At 39.1% G+C, this 18753-nt stretch overlaps 1 protein-coding gene across 1 annotated transcript in view; it reads left to right on the top strand.

Moving 5' to 3' along the window:
• The window catches only part of kcnn1a (potassium intermediate/small conductance calcium-activated channel, subfamily N, member 1a), a 51399-nt gene extending 32646 nt beyond the window's left edge, over positions 1-18753 (top strand). Inside the window, exons 5-9 of the mRNA XM_061044338.1 lie at positions 4804-4945; positions 5185-5295; positions 7290-7417; positions 11688-11757; positions 14107-18753. Coding sequence (XP_060900321.1) covers positions 4804-4945; positions 5185-5295; positions 7290-7417; positions 11688-11757; positions 14107-14412 — 757 coding nt within the window. The 3' untranslated portion in view covers positions 14413-18753. The remainder of the gene's footprint in view (positions 1-4803; positions 4946-5184; positions 5296-7289; positions 7418-11687; positions 11758-14106) is intronic.

The following is an 18753-nucleotide window of genomic DNA, read 5'->3' as shown; positions in this document are numbered from 1 at the left end:
TCCTGTCTGGTGGATTTGTAGATTAAGATGAAATGTAAGAGGTTTGACTTGTGGGGAATAAAAAAAGAAGGAAGTTCTCTGCTCAAAAATGAGTTTGAAGTTAGAGTGATACAAGGCTATGTGGAGGGCTTATTTAAGCGTAGGTCTTGTATCTTACTTTTTTTTTTCTAAGGGTTTCATGCAAGAAATCTTGTAAGTTATTCCAATAAAGCAGAGTCTTATAAAGTCCTCACACAACATCTTTGAAATGGATGAGATTCACAAACACACTTAATCAATTCTGGCAACAGAGGCCTGGATTCTGCCTTTCTGCAATATCTGCGAGTCAGCAAACCCAAGGAGCTCTTTACTTTAGAATCATAGCCTAGTTGCTCGACAGAAATACATAAATGTTCAGTTTATTAATGCAGTGCAATCATATTGCCATTGGTGCAACAACAAAAATTCAATCCCTACAACGTATACTGTAGGTGTATGAGGTAAGGTTGTCTGGAAACAAAGGATCATCAAATCCCACTTTATCAAAGGCGGATGTCTATAGTTTCTGCAACACAGAAAGGTTCATATTTCATGGTGATTGGCTAAAGTTCAAATACAAGCTACAGTCTAAGAACAACACTACTCCCTGTTTGATTAACAGATGAGAGATATTTGTGACTTTGAGCCCCTTGACTGGTCATGTGTGTTTAAGAACTCGACCACAGTTAAACTTGGGCACTAAGCCAAAAAATGAAGATGGCTGCAGATACTCGTTTTTGTCCTCTGCATACATGCTTGACTTGAACATAAAAGTGTAATTAGACCTCACAGTGAAAACCTTCTGTTACATTGTAGCTCAGGCAAGCAAAGACTTTGTGTTACAAACATGTGTCTTCTGCCCTAGAGGGCTAATAAAATGTTACTGACAGATGCAAGTTCAATTTAAACAAGACAAAAGCCTTTTTAAACACTCTGTAAAGTATAGTTTTGAGCTAAATGCTAACATAAGCCTGCTAACATGCTTGCAATGAGAATACTAACATTTTAATTTCAGCATCATTGTGTCATCATGTCCATATTGTTTTAGCATGTTATAATGCTAACATTTGCTAATTAGTGCTGAACTCAAAGTCAGTTGAGGTCAATTGAAGTGTTACTAGTTTTTGCTGGGATATCATCAGAAACTACAGTAATACATTTAAATCTTGGTAATTCATCCAACATTCATCCAACAGATGTTCAAAATGGCTCAATCCGTAAAAAGGGAAAGACAGACCAACAGGCAGACTGATCTCTAAAGCCATGTTTCAAGAGTTGGCTTTAAAACAGCTGCAACTACACTTTGATTAAAAATCTGTTTTTTGGATACTGCCATGATGTTTTAAAAGCAGTGTTTTTGGTTGAAGCTGAATAAACTTTTATTTTTTACATTTTAATATTTTCACACAACTTGGAAACTTTTTAAAATGCACCTCATACAACTGCTACAGCCCTGCTTGGATGGTGATGCTGCTGCTGCTGCTGCTGCCTGCTTTCTTGCTTGCTCTGCATATTGGCTGCGCTGTAAAAACACTGTTACGTTTGCAGTTTTTTAATTAGGTCATCATCACTTTGAGTTTAATCTGCTCATGTTTACTGCAACTAGCACTCTCCCCGAGGAGCATCACTACATATTTTGTCCAAAAGTAATCTCAGGCGGTGCTCAAATTCAGTTGGATCAACAAGGGTGGTACTTGTTGATTGTTTTATTATTTATTTTTGTTGATGTGAAACCAGATATCAGAAAGATGAGAGGAAGACCTGCTGTTGTATGCAGGGGATCTATAGAATGCTAAGAGGTAGCTTTTGAATGTGGAGGAAATTGTTAGCACTAGTTTAGACGCTGACCAACTGAGAGAGGGAAAGCTGAAAATACACACATATATATACTGTATATGTGACACAAATTGAATTTAGATTTAGGGTAGGATTACCTTTTTGCATGAATACATGTGTGTGTTTTGGCAGCAGGAAGTGTGTTTCACATTTGATCCATCTGTAGAGGTTGCGTTGTCAACTTAACACTTGTTGTAAGAATCATAAGCTCATCTGTACATATTTGCAGCTGAAACATTACATGTCTGGGAATGTTTTAACATGAAGAGAAAACACAAGAGTGGCTGTTATAGTTGAATAAAGGGCAGGGCTGACTTCGATTAGTTTAATCATTGCTGGTTATTAAAAGACATCAAGGACAACAAGGAAGCAGATTTATTAAGGTTAATAAACGGATTATTGTAGTGCTGTTTAGCTGGAGATTGAGCCATAAAGATGCTTCTTAATATTGTGTGTTTGTCGCTGTACTCCCTCCTCTTATCCACCACGGAAGCAGTTATAAAGGTCATTTGAGTGTAAATTAAAGTATTATTTTACTGGTTAAATGGCATAATCTGAGATATAGAGTCAGTGATTTCAGGAGAATGCTTTCGCTGCAGAGTGTCTGTCAGGGAGGATTTTACAGCGGGGGATAAAACTGTCTTCTCTGGACACTATATACCTCTTGTCCTGGAATAGGTTGAAAGTGGTGCCAGCTCTTCTCCATGCTATTCCAAAACTTGACACAGTATATTGAGAGCCTTAAAATGCTATCGATTAGCTCCCCGTCAGCCTCTGTCTCTATTCCCTTATTGCTGTCTCTTGAAATATGTGTGCCTAGAGAATATAGAGCCACATCCACCATTAGGAAAGCAGATCATAAAAAAATAATGCATCTTGTAAAAGATTAAATCGCTTAAAAAAGTAAGCCTTTGGCATTTTTGTCAGGCATATTTATGGGAAATATTTACAGAAGAGAGAGGGTCATGCTATAGATTGTATTGGTGTGCCAAAAGGTGCAGCACTTCTCACCCTGCCTTGAAGAAATGACTCACTCTCTGCACGCCTTGATGACAAGATGAATAAAATTAACATACTAGTCACTTGTAATTACAATATTTAGCCAGCTGATCAAGTTTAGCCCCCCGGCAGCTATCAAAGGGCAGCTGCTTGGGATGCAGGTAAAAGAGACAGGGGTGTCAAATTCAATGAGCTTCTTCCTTTGTTACTCATCCAATCCTGCCCTGCTGTTTACAAATGAAGGCCTGTCCGAGAAGACGTACGATCCCCCTCCACCTGATAGTGCTGCAGAATCTGTCTCAGGTGGTTTTCATCTCTAAAACAGGACCCCAGGTTTCCCCCAAAACCCCTCCCCATCCCCCTGCTCTCAATATACTGGCTTTGAAGCATGCATGATGCAGACATCTTCTTTACTCCTGCATGGTGTTGTACAGACTGCTTCTCTCTGCATGTCATTTCGGGGCTTGAATCCCACAGATTGCACACTTTTTTTTGTCACAGGAAAAAGAAGTGCTCATGGCTATTTTCCCACTGACTTTGAGCATGAATAGCAACTTTGGAATGAGAGTTTAAGAAGTGCAGAGGCATGATTAGTTGATATGAAATTTCTGTCAATGAACTGTCTTGGAGGAAGAGGAGGAGGAGGAGGAGGAGTTGGCTTTTCTACTAATATACATCTGTTTTTTGTTTGGAAAGCGAGTATTAAGAAAATTCCTCATCTAGCCCACATGTTGGGTCACTACTAGGTAGTCTGAAGACCTTGGTTATTAATGATTTGTCTAGTCAGAGCCCCCTTTAGAAAAACGCTCCCAAAATTGGACCCTATCTCTGTACTCTTATCCGCAGAATCCTTGCAAGATGTTGTCTCAAAGTGTTTAATGAAGCTTTGATTCTAACTCCAAAATTAAATCTTATCTGATCTCCTCCTAGACAGCCCATTGGGAATAATGAGGTGCGTTGAATAGGGACTGGGTGGTTGAGGCAGATTTGCCTCTGTGGTGGACTTTTGTCTTGCTTAAAAAAGATATGGGAATGTCATCATCAATCCAGCTTTGTAGTGTGTTATTTTTTAAAATATCTTTGCATAAGAAGTGTGGGGCTTTGGACTGTCAAATCAAGCATGGCTGTCAGCTATTTTCAGCAAACGTCTTTGAAGTAATGACTTGCATTGCCAAACCTTTCTTGGGAGGCAGAATAAAATCAATGGAGGAAGATTTGCAACAAAACTTTGACTAATAGACAGATTGTAAGTTTGATTTAAAGCAGCAGTGTCTGCACTTTTTGGATGCTCTGACATTGTTGTTATAATATTAAAGTCAAGTTTGACATACAGTATCAGTCATTAACAGTGATATGGCCCATCTCTTTGTCATAGCAGCATGTTGTATGAATAAGTCATTCCAATGCTAATGTGCAGAAAGAGTAAGTGATTTGGCCCCAGATGATTTTTTTTCATATCCCATTCCTCTCACCAAATGGGTTCATTTGTTTACTGAAGGACACTGAACATGATGCTCAGTGGTTTTGCTCTCAGTTTGAAATCATTCCACCAACTTCCTTAAAAAAAAAAACCTGACACTATTTGCTTTTTTCTGCCCCCATGTCAGTTTAAGTTTCCTTCCCATTAAACATGTCCCTCCATTAAACTACAACAGTGCAATCAGAACACAAATTGAATTACAGTGTCTCTTGCAAATCCATTGAAAATACCTTTATTTTTGTTGTTCAGAATTGACAATTACTTAACTGTTTTTACCTAACAGGTATAAAAAAAACCTTACATCATGACTTTTCCTTCCTCCTCGATCTTCTCCACCTCCTCCACCCACCACCACCCCTGCTTTGTTCACACTTCTCCACTTCATTTTCTAGCATGCTCACATTCAAGAAGGTCTGTGTTGTTTTATTGACTCTGTGTATCCCCCACTCTGCTTCTCTTCATAATTTCAGGTATCATGACAAACAGGGAGTGACCAGTAACTTCCTGGGAGCCATGTGGCTCATTTCGATCACCTTCCTCTCCATCGGCTACGGGGACATGGTACCCAACACGTACTGTGGGAAGGGCGTTTGCCTGCTTACAGGGATTATGGTAACTTTACTTTTTACTTTCAGCTGGTGAAAAAATGTGTTGCTGATGTAGTTGATGTCAAGAAAAAGTGAACTTGTGTTTCAGCAAATCTGTTATTGCAACTTACTTTTCTTGGTATAACAACTTTCCCGGACTTTTCTTGACTTTGACCTGCTTTGTTTTATTTAGATGATTAATATAATAAGGTTAACCAATTGCACTTTAAAAACAGTTTCCCTGACCTCCTCTTTGTGCAATAGGGAGCTGGTTGCACTGCACTGGTGGTTGCAGTGGTAGCCAGAAAGCTGGAGCTGACCAAGGCTGAGAAGCACGTCCACAACTTCATGATGGACACACAACTCTGCAAACGAGTAAGTCCCAGCATGAGCGAACAGTGTTATTATTATTATTATACATATTTGACTTGTAACCCCTTTAAACTAAGTTTAGTCTGCTTGTGACCACTGACAAATGGTTGCATATTAAGAAATGTAACAATTTTGATTATAGAATGATTAAGATTTTTAACGTAAAGATCAGACTGTAGTTTTAAAAGGTATAAAGGTATTTGTCACGGGGCAACCCAGTGCCCTTTAAAGTAATTCACACACATGCATGTGCTAATGTTACAACAGACACTCTTGAAGTAACATGAAGCCGGCTGAGAGGCCTGTGTTAATGTTAGCTTAGCATGACCAGCTACTAGTACTTGGTGTGAATGACTTCTGACAAAACTTAAGAATAACTCATTGGCAAACAATTTCAAACATGGTATTTTCAAGCAAAAGAAACACACATGGACTATTGTTAACATTAAAATGTTTTATTCATTGTTACACATCAAATATATCTTTGTTAGTCACCTGTTGCTCCACAGCCTTGTTTGCACTCCTTTCTCAACCAGTACTGTCAAACAGGTCTGACGTCTGCCTTGGGCTTATATTGGGAAGTGCCAAGTGTAAGGCGCCATGTTAGGTCGAGGTGGAGGGGTGTTTAGATTGTTGAGATTAAATGTGTTATTTAAATGGCTGTTTAAGTATTTATTCAACTGGAATGTATTTTGATATGCTTTTGGCCTTATTGCAGATATTGTGTGTTGTTTGTAGAACAGGTAATACTCACCTAAATTGAAATCTTACCCCTTTTGGTAGGTGCCAACTCCTATATAAGAGGAGGCTTGAGAGTGTTGGAGGTTGGAGGGGCACAGAGTGTTGGAGAGTCGTGACAATTAGTCAAAGAGTGTACTGTACTGAGCTGCAAGGGCCCTGAGCGGCATTGTTTAGAGCTCAGACTCTTCTTTTGTTTGTCACCTTTTTGCATTTTGTTAGATTTTCTTGCAAGTATTTTTTTCATTTAGAATTTTTTCTCCAAGCTGCACTTGATTTACTTACAACTTCTGTGGTTTAATGTCAGGTCATTTGATTAGTTATAGAGAACAAACCATATGACGTATGTTTGTAGGCCAACCTGGAAGTAGCATCACCATGAGGTCTTAACGAGAATTCGCCTACGGGATTTTTGCATTGGATTTTGGATCATTGCAGAAAATAAGCTCTGTGGCAAACCGCGTTTCTGAAGCGTAGGCGTTTTGTTCAGCAGGATAATCTTCACAGATCAACACCATTTTTATGATGTTTGAAGCGTTAATGCGGCCGACAGAAGTAAAAAGCTAACGTAATGCTACAAGTGAACTACACCACGGTCGGATGATTGTGACGTCACTACCTTTATGCTTCAGACGATTTACGATAAACTAATCCGCGTAGATAAATAAATTGTTTACTAACATAATATTCACCTTAACCTAAAGATTAAACCTACAGGAGACATCACAGACTAGTGAGAGAGTTCCCGGCCTCTGTGTCCGGCGTGATGACGTTTAATGTCCCCGACAACCACTGTAGTCACATTTAGCCACTTGTTAGCAACCGCCTTTTTAATGACGCGTAAAAACTTCAAAATTCACAAGTGGGGGTATTACCTAACGTAGTTTATGTTGTCTAACAAAACATCAACATCTCTTAAGCTTGTGTTAACCACAGACCTTATTTCAGGTGTCTAACCACAAAGCCATTCAAAATCCGCATTGAGTTTGAGAGGATAGACCCCATGGCGCTCAAATGCTAACTTACTTCCGGGTTTTAGGACTCATTCCTGTGGCGCTCTATTTTTCTGTGTGACTATACTATAAATGTATATTTTATTGTTTTGTTATACATGTTCCTCCTTGCTCTGGATTGCATGTAATATAGACTTAGGTTGGTTTACAAAATTGCCAATATTAATCACGGATGACGGTGCCTGACTCAACACTTTGTAGAAGCTACTGTACATCTGATGTCTTGATTTTACCTTTGCTTCACAGGTAAAGAACACAGCTGCCAATGTACTCAGGGAAACATGGCTCATCTACAAACACACTAAGTTGGTCAAGAAGATAGATCATGCCAAAGTGCGGAAACACCAGCGCAAGTTTCTCCAAGCCATTCACCAGTAAGTCCTGCTCTGTGACGGAAATATGATTTCTTTACCAACAACCACGGTGGGCAATGAATCAACAACATTTAAAATGACTGTTAGTAAAAAGAATTCTGAATGTAAGGGTAATTTTGTCAGTCGAATGGGAGTTGGCTGTTTAATGCAAAACTTTAACTATTCTCTCTTACCTTTATTTAGCAACACACCAAACTCCTGTAGCTGGCTAGATTGTTTTCCCGTTAAGGTTACCTCCAAGACTTACATTCATCAATCTTCCAGTAGCCCATACCTTTCTAGTCACATCACCACTTTTATAAAAAAAATTACTAAACCGGATTTTAGCCATCTGATGTTGGAAAAGATGTTTTTTATTGAAGGTGGACAAACGGATGTGTGGTGCTTTGTATTGACGAGCTGCTGACTCATACAACAACACTCAGAGGCTCGTCAATTAATGGCTTTCAGTGAGGCGTTGGTGACACAAGTCGAAGCTCAACATTTCAATCACGCATGTGATTATTATTTATGCACCGTTAGCTCCACTTTGCCGTTGAAATACAGATTTTTATCATTAAACAGATTTATTCCGAGTTGTACCCGTTTTATTTACAGGGTTTGTGTGTTTTGCAGAGGACGGACTCTCAGTCAGTAATTTGGTTATCATTAAAAACATTTTGAAACAAGATTTGTAACATTCACGCTCCTCCATGTTGTCGCTCCCACATTAATCTATGCACTATGATGCAGCTAACAAAAAAGTCAAGAAGATCAAGGATTCGACTGACAAAATGTGGCTTGAATAAGGGTGTTCTTGACTAATGATATATCTTCAACTTTCAGAAGGCAGTCAGTCCATGTCATATTGAGTATTTTAACTGTGTTGTTAATAATGCTAATACAGTGGTGAAAATGAGACTGTTTGGTACTATCACCCAGGCTCCTTACTATATCCTCCCCGAGAGTACATTTGCCTTCAGCTTTTCTGCCAACATGTGAACTCCTATTACACCTTTACACACAAACGCACACATTTACAATTTAGTGTAATGTTCCTTCCTCTTCCCCTCCCCCACCCCTCTCCCTCCGACCCCCTTTTTGACCCCGTGCTTACAGTGACAAGTGTAATGGTTTCACTCGTTTCGTGAATGTTGTGGGGTTAAAACTCTGTACTGTGTTTTGTCTTTGTTTTGCTCTATCACCGCAGAGCTCAGAAGTAAGTTGAGTCTTCTATGTATCCTTCTCCTATTGTTTCCTCAACATAATCCTCCTCCACCTCCTCTCCATGTCGCGATTGACATGCATGACAAAAAAATTAAAAAAAAGGAAGATTTTTTGGATGCATTTTTTTTTTTTTTTTTTTTTATCCTTTTACTTCAGTGTTTCCATTTACTTCCCCCTCCCTCCCATCCCCCCTTTGAATGGAATGAAACTAAAAATAAGCATCAACATTTTGCCACCGGTGTCACTAGTGGAGGTTGTTTGGAGAGAACGTGTGAAAGAAAAAACATCTTGTACAGAATGAGCTTGGAACTTGGTTGGCCTTGCCAGCGGTTCATTATCATCTACAGTGTTGCCCATGATTAATATAGCTGCTCTGGAGGCTATATTAACCTCATCCTACACTCCTGTTGCTTTTGTGATGACATGAAAACACAAACACTTTTTTATAGTTATACTAGAGTTCAAATGTTTCTTAATATTTATTTTGAGCTTGTCTTTCTTAAACGGGATCAAACATCAAGGCTTGTGCATGAGCTCACACTGAAATCAGTTCCTCCAGGAAGCTGCGACGGCTGCAATGAACACCATTCCCTCAGAATTTGTGTGACCTTGTTATTACATCCAATCACCACAGCTTTGACCAAAAACCCTAGTTCCCCCTTGCTTTGATAAAAGAAGCTCTGTTATGTTCACTAGGGATGCACAATTAATTCCACTTTCATGCTATCACAATATGAGCAATAAACATTTTGAAAGGTTTTGTGGTAATGAATAAAAAACATTTTGTGTAAAGAAACAATGCTTTATTTCTCAGTATGCATCTTTTACCTCCTGGATATAGTCTTTGTTATAAAGGCCACGTTTCCCCACATGTGAAGCTCCAGCTAGCTATCAGCTAGCCTCAGAGGCATGGTGTCAATTAAGTCATTTAAAAAAAAAAAAAAAGAAGCTTTTTGGATGTATTTGGATTCAGAAGGGAAACAAACCACATACTATGAGTTATAGCTAATATGTATTTACATTTTATTAATCACACTTCATAGTTATTGTAATACTGAATATTATCACACATCAAACAAGCAACTTTGTAATCTAAAGTCTTTTTAGTAAGGTTAGTAAGACAAATCAAGCAGTTGCAACCACACGTGCAGTACTCGTATGATCAAGCAATCTCATTTAGAAAAAATAAAATAAAATCTAAGCAATTTGGAAAAAGAGCTGCTTTAAGATCGGGCCTCAACAATCACAAAGAAAGCCTGCAAAATCACGGAGGGACTAAAAAAAGACACATTACATCACAATAGGTTGACATTTTGTAGAATACAGTTGCACTCATAATTTGTTACACTAATAAGTCGCACTTGTAGCATTTGGCCCCCATTCTTCGACAGCCATAAGGGATGACAAAGCGGAGCAAACAGACACATACCAGCCCAAATGGCTTCCCACAGAGATGGAGCTGAAAGCGAGCAGTCTCACTCTGCTCTGATATACTGATTTGCACATGAATAAATGCCCTTGAATGTCATCCTGTCTCATAATTTGCCGAACAGGGAACTTCCTCTCGTACATCCAGTTGATGGCTGTGTGATGCCACCGCTAACAATGACACATTGTTCGCATTAGCGCTAGCAGCTCTGGCACTGCTATAATGTATTTGATTAGAGATAAAGAGGCACAAAGGCATCACAAAACATGTCCCATATATCACTATGCAAGTTATTTCAAATGTCTATGTTGTTGTATGTTCTGCAGTGTCATTAGACGGTTTATTTCTGGCATCTTTTATCTGTGGCATCCACTCACACACATTTCAACTAGGGATGCACCTATGTTTAACATCGGTATCAGGCGATAACAGACCTTTTTACAGACACTGGCACATCTGCAAATAATGTGGCATGAACCAATGTCAGTAGCAGATGTTTAAATCTGTTAAGACGAATCAGTTTTATGCTGGCACCTAGTACACCTTACTACTGATTCAGTGAAGAGGTTTTTATTGGGCAGAAGAAGTAACCTGGGAACAAACTCTGATCTGTATTCATTTACAGGCATGAGGAATGCTGCCATTGCCTTAAACCAAAAGAAGATTCAGCAATCGGCTAAAATGTTATTTTAAAACTCGGTATCGGTCCTGATTTTCGCAATCGGTGCATCTCTAATTTCATGAGCATACACACAAACACGTACAAAATCCAGACCCACCAGATCATTGTGCACCAAATCACTCACAGTCACTGCACGCTTACTGAATGACCAGTGTGTTTCTATGAATCCTACCACTGACACAGGGCATGTCATCTTTTTACTTTTTCAACATCGCACTTTACGGTGGGTGAAAAATGGGAATGTTTTGATTTCAGACATGAATCTGGGGGTTTTCTTCTCTGGAAGCATATTGCAATTTTACAGGAAAAATGTTTACGTTTTATCACAGTAAAAGTTTGTTGTTTGGCACTATATTGGATTATGTTTCACTGGTTGAAACGAGATCATCTCTAAGTATTAAGATGTCGATTGCAGTCAGAGTACTACAGCATTTTTTTTTACTTTAACCACTTCCTAATTATAATTAAAACAATGTGACAGTAAAAGATAGATTTCAGTCAAATGTGATAAACACAGGTCTTTCTTTTAAATGAGCGTAGTATGCTTCCACATTTTTGCATGTTTTGGTTGGTATTGCATTGACCAAGACAAGGAATGCTTGTTTATATTCATACATATATATATTTCTTTACACATGTATACGTATAGATGTGTAAAGTATATTTATGATGCATGCAGGCTGTCCTCTCTCTTGTCCATGTCATCAGTGAGAGAGCACGCCTGATAAAAAAAATGTTTTGTTCCTCCTCCTCCTCCATCCTTCTTTTCTTTGGCCCTCTCTGCCCCTCTACCTGTCTCTCACTCTATGCTCCACACCTGCGAACCGCCTTCCTCCTCTTCCTCCTCTCTATTCCCCTATTCCCTCTGCCACTCTTCTTCACCTCCCCCTCTTTCTTCTTTGTCCGCCTGTTCCCTCCCTCCTCCTGTCCCCACCTCCCTGTGCCTCCACCAGACTGCGCAGTGTGAAGATGGAGCAGAGGAAACTCAACGATCAGGCCAACACCTTGGTGGACCTGGCGAAGGTTAGTCAAACGTATACTTACTAAAACCAACAATAAATGGAAAAAATATCTATGAAACAAATAGATTCCTGGTATAGTCCCTGGGTGGGAAATGCACTGGAAACCCAAATCAAAAATAACCTTCTTACCAGGAGTGTTAGTCACTAGTTTCATCATGATACGATATCCATTCTCTGGACAACAACTTGATATTTACCCGTATCCCAACGTCTGCCATGAAATGATTTAGATTCAATTCAGGGGCCTGCAACCGATTTCGGACAACATTATGTTACATTTCACATAAAGATAATTTTTTTTTCAAATGTTTAAACAATGTTATTGCTTTAATGTTTCTGACATTTGAATGAAGAATGTCAACCCTAACAAAGACTTGTGTTTCACCGAGGGGTTTGCGATATTGACAGAAAAAAATTCAGAAAAATCCCATCAAATATCGAGATAACAATAATTGAACATATTTTGCATCCTTAAAAAAAAACTCAAAACTATCTCGCTCTTTTTAAAAGTTTATTAGATGTTGTTAAGGATATAAATAAAAAACACCTTGTTCAAGAGTAACAGGTTAATTGTAAAACTGAGTCATTCAAGTAAATACAAAAAAAACCCCACTGAAATCGCCAGAGCAGGTATGGTGATCAAACAGTACAAGAATGATCCATGTCCATGTCAAAGTGGCCAACAGGATTTACTTTTTGAATATTTCAACTAAGTGTATTACGGGAGCATTTGAAACTTCGCACAGTGTATCTTTGGTCCAAAGTAGTCCAAAGCTGTTTTTATCCATCTCTCTTGAACCACTTGAATTGGAAACATATGCTTTGCAACATAATTGGTGACAGTGTTCCTTATTTCTTGCCATATGTTGCCCTTCTTATCATAAGGCAATCTTCTGCTGAATGACTCTGCCAAAGTTTGCTGAGAGTGTTGCTGTTTTACAGGTACCTGAGCTGATTGATCGAGGTCGACCGCTGACTCCCGAAGCTTTTCATGTTCTTCATATTCTGTGCAGTGGTTAATTTGCAGGGGTGTAACAAATTAGTTGTCGAGCTGTCTGATCACTGTCCATAATGGCAACCGCTTTCTGACAGTCATATTCTTCTTTCTCTTAGCCCTCTACTCTTTCTCCAGGTGTCTCAAAGTAGCATAGGTACAGTTCATATCTTGTCATTATGGGATTAGAATGAGATTAAATCTGTGTTTCAAAATAAAGGAGTATCATTAAAATGTCCATGTAGATGGATATTTGACTTTCCATCGATTTGATTGGATAATTGGTCAACCAATCTACTTATTAATATATACTTTAATGAGTTGTATCAGAAACAGATTTTAGTCCAAAGCATTTTATAACACACTATTCAGTGACCAGCTTGAAAGAATAATTTTGGAAATGTAAGTCCTAATGCCTGCTTCATTGATTCGGTTTAAGACGACTAAAACATACTGTTAAGTGGTGCATTAAACCGATGACAGATTTGACTATTCTTGTGGAGGAGGACAGGCACAAGCCCCCATGCCCACACAGTCTTGAAAAAGTCTAAAAAGACAGTATCCGGCTGTAAGAGAGGGAATGCAGTCATGCCTCGATAGCTGCTGTCCGAACCACCAAAGCACAGCAGAGAGGGGGTTCAAAGAGAGGTACATGACAGCGGCCTCATTTGATGTGGATGGCATTTTCAGGTGCATCTGTGTACAGCAGCTTAATGTCTCTTTTTTTTTAACTCTTCTACGGACCATTCAAATGTGTGTCAAATACTTTGACAAAAAAGTCACAGAGTAGAACATATAAAGTCATAAAATGACACATACAGTATATTTATATATAACTAAGCTCTTACAGTCTGATGAGAAAATCGCAGGATACAAACGTACATTATCACTGGCCTCGCTGCACCCACTGCGGAACAAATAGTGGCTAAATAATGGAGACGCTTTTCATTAAATGAATGAGTTGTGTCAGGCTTATACATAAAGCATTAAAGAGCATCTCTGGCTATAAATGGATTGGAGGAGCCGAAACAGTGGAAAGATAAAATCTGTGCTGAATCGCTGAAACTATACAGCTCCCCTTCACAATGTGTCCTGTCATTGTTTTCTCCTCCTTAGATTTAGAGGGTCAGATTAAGACTATTTACTTGTGTTATTTATGAGCACATGTATACATGGTAATATGTACATACAGCACTTTATCTTAAGCTGCTAGTCTTATTGTGGATATCCAGTTTAAACAAAATATTTCTGGTTATTTATCTTTTCTCCTGCTCTGTTGCTCCATTCTTCTTTTCCTTCTCTGTCCTCCTGTTCCTCTCTCCTCCCCAAACACATTTACCTTCTCCTCTTCATTAGACCCAGAATGTGATGTATGACCTGGTGTCAGAGCTGCAGGAGCGCAGTGAGGAGCTGGACAAGCGCATCGGCACATTGGAGGACAAGCTGGACTCTGTGACTGGCAGCCTGCAGGCGCTGCCCTGCCTCATCTCCCAAGCCATAACCCAGCAGCAGCAGGACTTCCTGGACGGCTTTGTTCACCGCTTTCGTCCCGCTTCGCTAGCCTCAGAGCGCTCTGAACGCTCTGAGCGATCCTGGACTTCCACCGCCCGTAGAAGGCGTTCTCCCTCCACAGCACCACACACCTCCTCTGATAGTGGATAACCTTGACAAAGCATTGCAATCACCCTTGACCCCCAACTCCTAAACCAACGCATCACCTCATCCAAAGCTGTCCCTGTAACTGCTGGCCGAGTCCATGTCTGGACTTATAATGAACCCATATCTTGACCTCTGACCTGATCTATGACCTTATCTCTCCCTATCACCCACCCCTTCCCCAGTCCCCACCCAACATCAAATCCAAAAACCAATTCCTCTGTGACTGAGTGGTTCAGCACAGGACTGGTTCAGAGCTACTCCAAAAGAACAAAGAAAAGCAAACAGACTTGCGACAAGAAAAAACACAAATGCATCTTAAAAAAAGAAAAATAGAAAAAAAGTTTAAATGACTGAAAAACCGAGATAAAGTAGAGATATGGTTTATGTTTTAGCCATTGTATGGCTGTTCAAGTTAGCTTTTTTGTAAAAGCCCTTGTATAGTTAAAAAACAACTGAGTTCAGGGTCACTGGGGTGAGAGCTGGCTGTCACACCGGAAAGTCCTTAAACACGAGGGAGGAAGTTGGTCTGTGGAGCTGAGGGACTCGGCTAGCTGTTTATACAGGATGGAGACAGAGACGTCCTTTTGGATTTCCCTTCAAAAGACTAGTGTCATGGATTCTTTCCCATAGGTTTGGGTGAAAGCTTTAGAAAAAGCTCCGAAAGCTCTGTCTTGAGGTCAGTAAATGAAAATGAGCTCAATGTGGAGGGGAAACTGTCACAAGAGAGACAAGGGAATGCATATGGCATAACTACTGGGTAGGAAAAAATTACACAGTTGCCAACTTCAAGGTTTCAGCTTCCCTGAGCTTACCAAGGGAAAATGAGAGCGACTATCTTTTTTAGTTACATATTGACATGTGATTTTTCAGTGCCTGAATGTATAAATAGTAGAGGGTTATTTAATTACTAATTTCAGAGCTTTTTTACGATGTTAACAGTCTGAATACAGCATTGCATTCCTTTTTCAGATACATTCCTCTCCAAAAATTTAAAGAAAATGTCTTAATGTAATGCATTACATTGCCTCCATTGCACAGCAACTCGTTTTTTGAAACCCTTTTTTCTTTTTCTACTAACACTTTAAGAAATGAAAAAGTTGAGCGAGAAAGAGCATAGACGAATATTTGTGAGTGTGTTTGTTGAAGAATCAGTGAGTTCACTTTTAGCTTATACACAAAACAATGAAATATGTAGTACTCTATCCTTCTTCTCACCCCCACTAATTCAAGCTTCCTTCAGATAATGGCATGGCTCGAAGTCAGCTGGTTTATCAGCCACGTAGGAACACATCCCATCATGGTCTGACTGAGAAACTAGCTCCGCCCCTTTGCATGGTTGTTTGCAGGAAAAATCTTCCTCGAATGGCTTGATGATTTTACTTGATTTTGATTCTATAATGTTAACTTTTGTTTGTTTGTTGCCTTTCTTTTGCTAATTCTTTTTTTTATTAAAATCTCATTTTTACTAGGATACTTAGGGTTTTTTAAAGTTGCAGTACCTAGAGAGGTGCAGTAATGTCATTCTGTAATGCATTCCCTGTTTAAAATATGAGGCAAAGAAAAGTTGCTACAATAAAAAAGTGCTGATGAAACTTGGATAAATTAAATTTCCAGAATTTATTTCTGGAAATGCACTTCTACACCTTCTAACCAAGAGCTAGATGAAGAAAAGTGAGAACACCCTCATTCCTTTAACGAAAAAATAAAGATTCAGCTAGCAGCTGTTTTGCTTGGCTCAGCATATTGACTGGAAACATGAGGAACAACTAGTCATGTCCAGTAATATATCCATACAATATTTTTTGTCTATTTTTTGTACAAAGACTTATATTTAAATATTGCTGTTGATAGAAGTGGCCTGGAGTTTCACCCAGGAAAGTATCTCACGGTAACAAAACGACCAGAAAAAAAATCCCAATTAATAGGCCTACACTTTTCAGGTACAATTTTTGGAGATATAAAACAACTTTGAAACTGCATGTTGATTACTGAGCATTTAATGTTCTGGTTCAAGCAATTTGTTTCAGATACTGCCCAGCCTTGTTCTGTTTTTAGTCTCCATTCTAAGCTAAGCTAATCAGCTGTTAGCGGTAGCTTCTGATTTTCTTTTTCTGAGATCAATGTTTTCATGTTTCTCTCGGCAAGGAAGTGATATATTTAATATTTAATATTTCAACTATTACATGAACTTTACAGTATCTAGCCTCTGTTTTGTTCTTTTATTAGGACATTCATATTAATCCACTTTCACGAAGGAGTCATTTTTAAATCCAAATATCAAAGGCATGGTGTTTGATGCATAGAGAGTTCGAGTTGTGATGACTTTACTTTTAGATTTGAGGGAAAATATGAAAAATCTTCAAAGTTATCTACAGAAGACAAAACAAAATTCAGAGATTCAATGAGATTCAACATCCCTGTAGCATAAAAACCGGGACACAGCACAGCTGGATAGCCTTCTACAAATGACCCAGAGGTCACTTTGGGTATTGCAGCAAATTACTCAACACCTCCAACTGCAAACAATTCCAATTGTCTTGCTTGTTTTACTACTTAATTTATAAGGCTTTTATACTTGATAAAAGTATTTTAAATGGAAATGATGGTCTAGGCCAGTAGAAGAAACCCAATACTCAAATTCCTCAAAAGTAATGTAAATACAGAGGATAGACACTGTCCAGGTGAATGTGACAGTCAAGCAATTCTAATATGACTGAATCAGACTAATTCTTGGGTTCTTTGTTCAGGTCTTTATAGATTACTTCCATAGTTAGCCAGCTACATGCTAATAGTTTAATAGTAAATAATCAAAGATTCATACTGAAGAACAAAACAATGTTTTGCCCCTTCAGCTAAGTGAATACAGTCAATATGAATTCCTTGATCTTAATTGTATCTGTATGAGACAGGGACAAAGTTCACTCTCCAACATGCTCTGCAATGACAAGAGAGCACTTCATCTAAGAACATATTCAGATTTCAACAACTGGAACTTAAGCATGAGTATTAGCTTTTTTCCCTTTCATCTTGAGTTGATGAAGCATGACTCTTTACTGCCCCCACCTCCAGCCACTTCACGTGCATTGCTACACTCCCCCCCTCCTCCCCTTCAAGTATGAAGGAATCCATCATGCCATTACAGTCCCTGTTTCAATCAGTATCATCCAACAAGTCAGGAAGGCTAATGGAAGATTATCTGCTTGAATACGACCTCACCTGCTTTTTCAGATCTAAGGTTTCCACCTCTTCATTACATCGAAGGTTTTTAGACGCCCGCTTGTCATCTGTCATCATTAAGGGCATCAGTCCCCTACTAAGAGGCTTCCTAAATAGCCGACAGCTACGACCTTAGAGTGGTTCAAATGGAAAAAAAGAGAGAGAAGCAGGGGAACCCCCAGGTCATGTTCCATGTTGCACTCAGTGTGTAATATTCAGTTACAACAGGAAGGATCACAGATGCTGGAGTGTCCTCCCCAGAGAGATGGTGTTAAGGACTCCATCCTTTACCTGGCAGCCGGAAAGAGTAGTTTGAAAAAAAGAGTAAAATGAGCAAAAGCTCATTTACTGACAGATGTCGTTTTTGCCCAGGGGGGTAGTTAACAGCAAGAGAGGGTGTCCTGTAAATATGACCTCATTGTAGATGTCGCCAAGTAAACGGGACAAATGGTGAACCGCAGGGGGTAAGGGTGGCTGGGTTCAAAGAACAGCATGTTGCAAGTTTACAGTAGTACCACATTAAATAGAGATGATAGGAAATGTTTGACTTACTGGCAAATGAATCAAAGCCTTTAATTTCTTTTTTATAACTGCTATGATCAGGTTCTGCTATATTTTTTACACTGATACAAAGGTTTGTTTTCTCCCTTTCCTCTCGCCAACAAAGTCCTGCCAAAACACCATTCCAATATTTGATGGTGACCTGATTTTCTCCACCATGAAATTCAAAAAAGACAACTATTTTGTAGTTTAGCGAGGGAATTCATGATGTTATAACAATGATGGTAGATGAGTCAAAGTGAAAAAAAGCATCCAAGAGTTTTCATTATCCTGAAAAGTAGGCTTTCCTCATAGTGCAGGAATCAGACCACATTTCCACTGAACAATAACAAAGTGAAACCCCCCCCCCCTTCAAAAAATGTAACCCAATCATTGTTCTGTGTACACTGCCACATGATGCATAATGTACGTAGTAGCACTGGAATAAATTGACTTTTAATGGATGGCAAATGGGTTCAACATGTTCTCTGTATGCTGTTTGCTGTTCCTTCATTTTGCAGGTGAACTTTTTGTCCTAGCAAGGAGAGACACCAAGGTCAAATCATTAAAGACTATCTTCAGCTATAA

The sequence above is a fragment of the Labrus mixtus genome, chromosome 8 (assembly GCF_963584025.1).
Source record: "Labrus mixtus chromosome 8, fLabMix1.1, whole genome shotgun sequence".
Lineage (NCBI taxonomy): Eukaryota > Metazoa > Chordata > Actinopteri > Labriformes > Labridae > Labrus > Labrus mixtus.
Note: the sequence above shows the minus strand (reverse complement) of the source record. Positions and strands in the feature narration are given on the sequence as shown.